The 2,721-nt window shown below is 39.3% G+C and overlaps 1 protein-coding gene across 1 annotated transcript in view; it reads right to left on the bottom strand.

Annotated features, from left to right (window-relative positions):
* Positions 1 to 234: 234 nt before the first annotated feature.
* LOC107097610 (contactin-associated protein-like 5) overlaps positions 235 to 2,721 on the bottom strand; it is a gene marked incomplete at its 5' end in the record, with an annotated part of 76,286 nt that continues 73,799 nt past the window's right edge. Inside the window, one exon of the mRNA XM_015394816.1 lies at positions 235 to 1,648. Coding sequence (XP_015250302.1) covers positions 1,455 to 1,648 — 194 coding nt within the window. The remainder of the gene's footprint in view (positions 1,649 to 2,721) is intronic.

The following is a 2,721-nucleotide window of genomic DNA, read 5'->3' as shown; positions in this document are numbered from 1 at the left end:
GAAATCTTAATATCAGTTAAGTTTGAAGTCCAAGTTTCTTTTCTTATCAGTCATTTCATCATAATTTTTTTTTAAATCATCTTCTTATCAACTTAACTATTTACTTTTATTGTCTTCAGTTGTTTGTGTTCAGTATTTATATATTTATTATACATTTATTCTATTTATACTGTAACTATGATAATTATTTTTTTCTTTTTTCATAAACAGCACTGAATTGTTTTGCTACTGAAATATGTGATATAGATAAACTTTGCCACTGTAAAATCTAAACAAATAAAACTATATTACTTATCTTTGAAATAATCTTTTTAAAACATTTCTCATGTTAATAAAATAATGTTCTTATACGTTGACTTAAAGTCAAAAGGGTGAAAGATACTTTATATATATATTTTTTTAATTAGAAACAGATTTCCTCATCCACTGATGGGTTTAAGTTGGTCCCATAAATCTTCTTATGAAAGGTGCCATTAGATACATTTTCTTTTCTTTTTTTTAATAAAGAAAAATTAGAGAGTGAGAATGTCTATTTATTGATTATTCATTAGAAGTAATTCCACTAAACCCTGCATGTTTCCACTCCTCCACCCATATTTTAAGCTCTTTGTGAGTTTGATGAATGAGGCTTCAAGTCTCCATCTATTTGCAGAGTCTGGACTTCTGTGCTTTGTTAGCATCTGGCTGCTTCATGTGATGAAATGGAAAACACCTCAGGAACAAAAACAGGCTCCCTTTGCTTCGGTTCAGGAAGCAGAGGTTGGTTACGGCTGGGAGACTCAGCTTTTGCGGTGTCGGTCACTCCAGCGAATGACAAAAAGTTCATGTTTGATGCAAATGTGACTGCATTGGCGCATATCAATGAAAAATCTTGTAAAATGTTGAAAAACAAAAGCATAATGCAAATTAGGCACTCATACCGTTTAGGCAGTTTAGTCCCCGTTTTTTCTACAACATTCATCACCACTGGAAAAGGGAAAAACAATTACAGCAGCGAATGCACGCATATCTTACAGGCCTGGTCTCCAACTTCTCATCTACATGTACAGCCCAGTGCATCCCACAGCTCAGGGCGGATGGGGGGTGGGGGGGTTGGACCGTTTGTTGTGTTGTGTTCATATAGGATAGACAGCAGCTTCTGGTCCCTGTGTTCACGCCGTCCTTCAGTCAGCCCCCTGAAGGACATTCATCTTATGTTTTACACAGTTTCAATGACAGAAATCACAGCAGCTTGATTCTGACAATTTCACCAACATCAAAAACACTAACAGCTGCAGAGATTCAGCCACTAGCTTGTACAGGAGCGTTGAGAGGGCGGATTGAGGCTGCAGGTGTTTGCAGTGTTCCTGGGAGCTTCCAGGGCACTGGGGTGTGTCGTCGCTGCAGCAGTGTGTCCACCTGTGAAGTCCTTTGTCAGAAAGAGGTAAGTTTGTGGCACAGGCTGCTTGCTGAGCTCAGATGTAGTACTCCTTCACGTTGTCCCTGACAGAGTTTTGGAGATGGAGCTCAGTCCTGTAGTCTGTGTACGTGCTGTGTCTGTGCTCCTCTTTCATGCTGCTGCTCCTCTTCGCCCGGCGCTGCTGATAGAGGAGGCGGCTTATCACAGCCAGAGCGCACACGGCAATGAAGACGACCGCTGTGACCACACCTGAGAACACAGCAGGGAGGAAAAATTTGAGGATTATGACAGGGGGGTTGAAAGTCATGCCTGGAGGCAGGAAGAGATTCACCTTCCAGTACAAAAACATGCTGGCACTCAAAAAACAGCAGCAGCATTCCCATGTTCAGTGGCGAACACGGATCAGTAAATCATTCATAAAGAAGCCACCTGCATCCCTCAAACTGTGGCTGCTTATCAACAAAAGTGTGCGCCTTTGTTTTCTGTTTGATCTGTTTGCCAGATTCAATAAAAGAGACTCAGATATGCGCTGCTCTGTGTTTAGGTTCTGTTTTTATCAAGCAGAATTAGATGCATGTGAAATGCCAATGAGGGGAAGTTTGATCATCTGTGTTCTGTTGTACTTTAAACATTTTGGAACATTTTCTCTTCCAAACTCCAAGCCCATTCAAACAAAACAAAGCATATTTTATTTATCAAAGGGATTTTTGGTCTTTTTTGTTGATGAGGGATGTATGAAGTGCCGTGAAGTCTGTGGCCTGCAGCTGTCTGGTCCTAAGCCAAAACTAACCGCTATTCAGACCGCTTATCCCTTCATCTTTTTTAAATGGATGGAAACAATCTCAGATCTATAAATGCAAAACCGCCTCCGTCTCAAAATGCAACAGCGAAAGTATATTCAATGATTTAATTTTCTAAAATATATCGCTTAATATTGTATTCAGAGGTTTGGAGGAAATCCTCCAGAACCCATGGAACCAATATATATATATATATATATATATATATATATATATATATATATATATATATATATATATATATATATTACTCCCTGTAGAGGAAAGCACAAACAGGCTACTGCAGGTACTATTTAATAAAGATGCCAGTTGGGGACCTGTGAGGCATCTGTTACTCAAACTAGAGACTCTAATGTAGTTTCTTCTTGCTCAGTTGTGCAACGCGGCCTCCCACTTCTTTTTCTACTATGGTTAGAGCCTGTTTGTGCTGTCCTCTGAAGGGAGCAGTACACACCGTTTTAGGAAATCTTCAATTTCTTAGCAATTTGCAATGAAAGTTCTCTTTTTCTGGCCCTTTTAAGT

Source organism: Cyprinodon variegatus, unplaced genomic scaffold (assembly GCF_000732505.1).
Source record: "Cyprinodon variegatus isolate N-32 unplaced genomic scaffold, C_variegatus-1.0 Scaffold710, whole genome shotgun sequence".
NCBI classification, from domain to species: Eukaryota; Metazoa; Chordata; class Actinopteri; order Cyprinodontiformes; family Cyprinodontidae; genus Cyprinodon; species Cyprinodon variegatus.
Note: the sequence above shows the minus strand (reverse complement) of the source record. Positions and strands in the feature narration are given on the sequence as shown.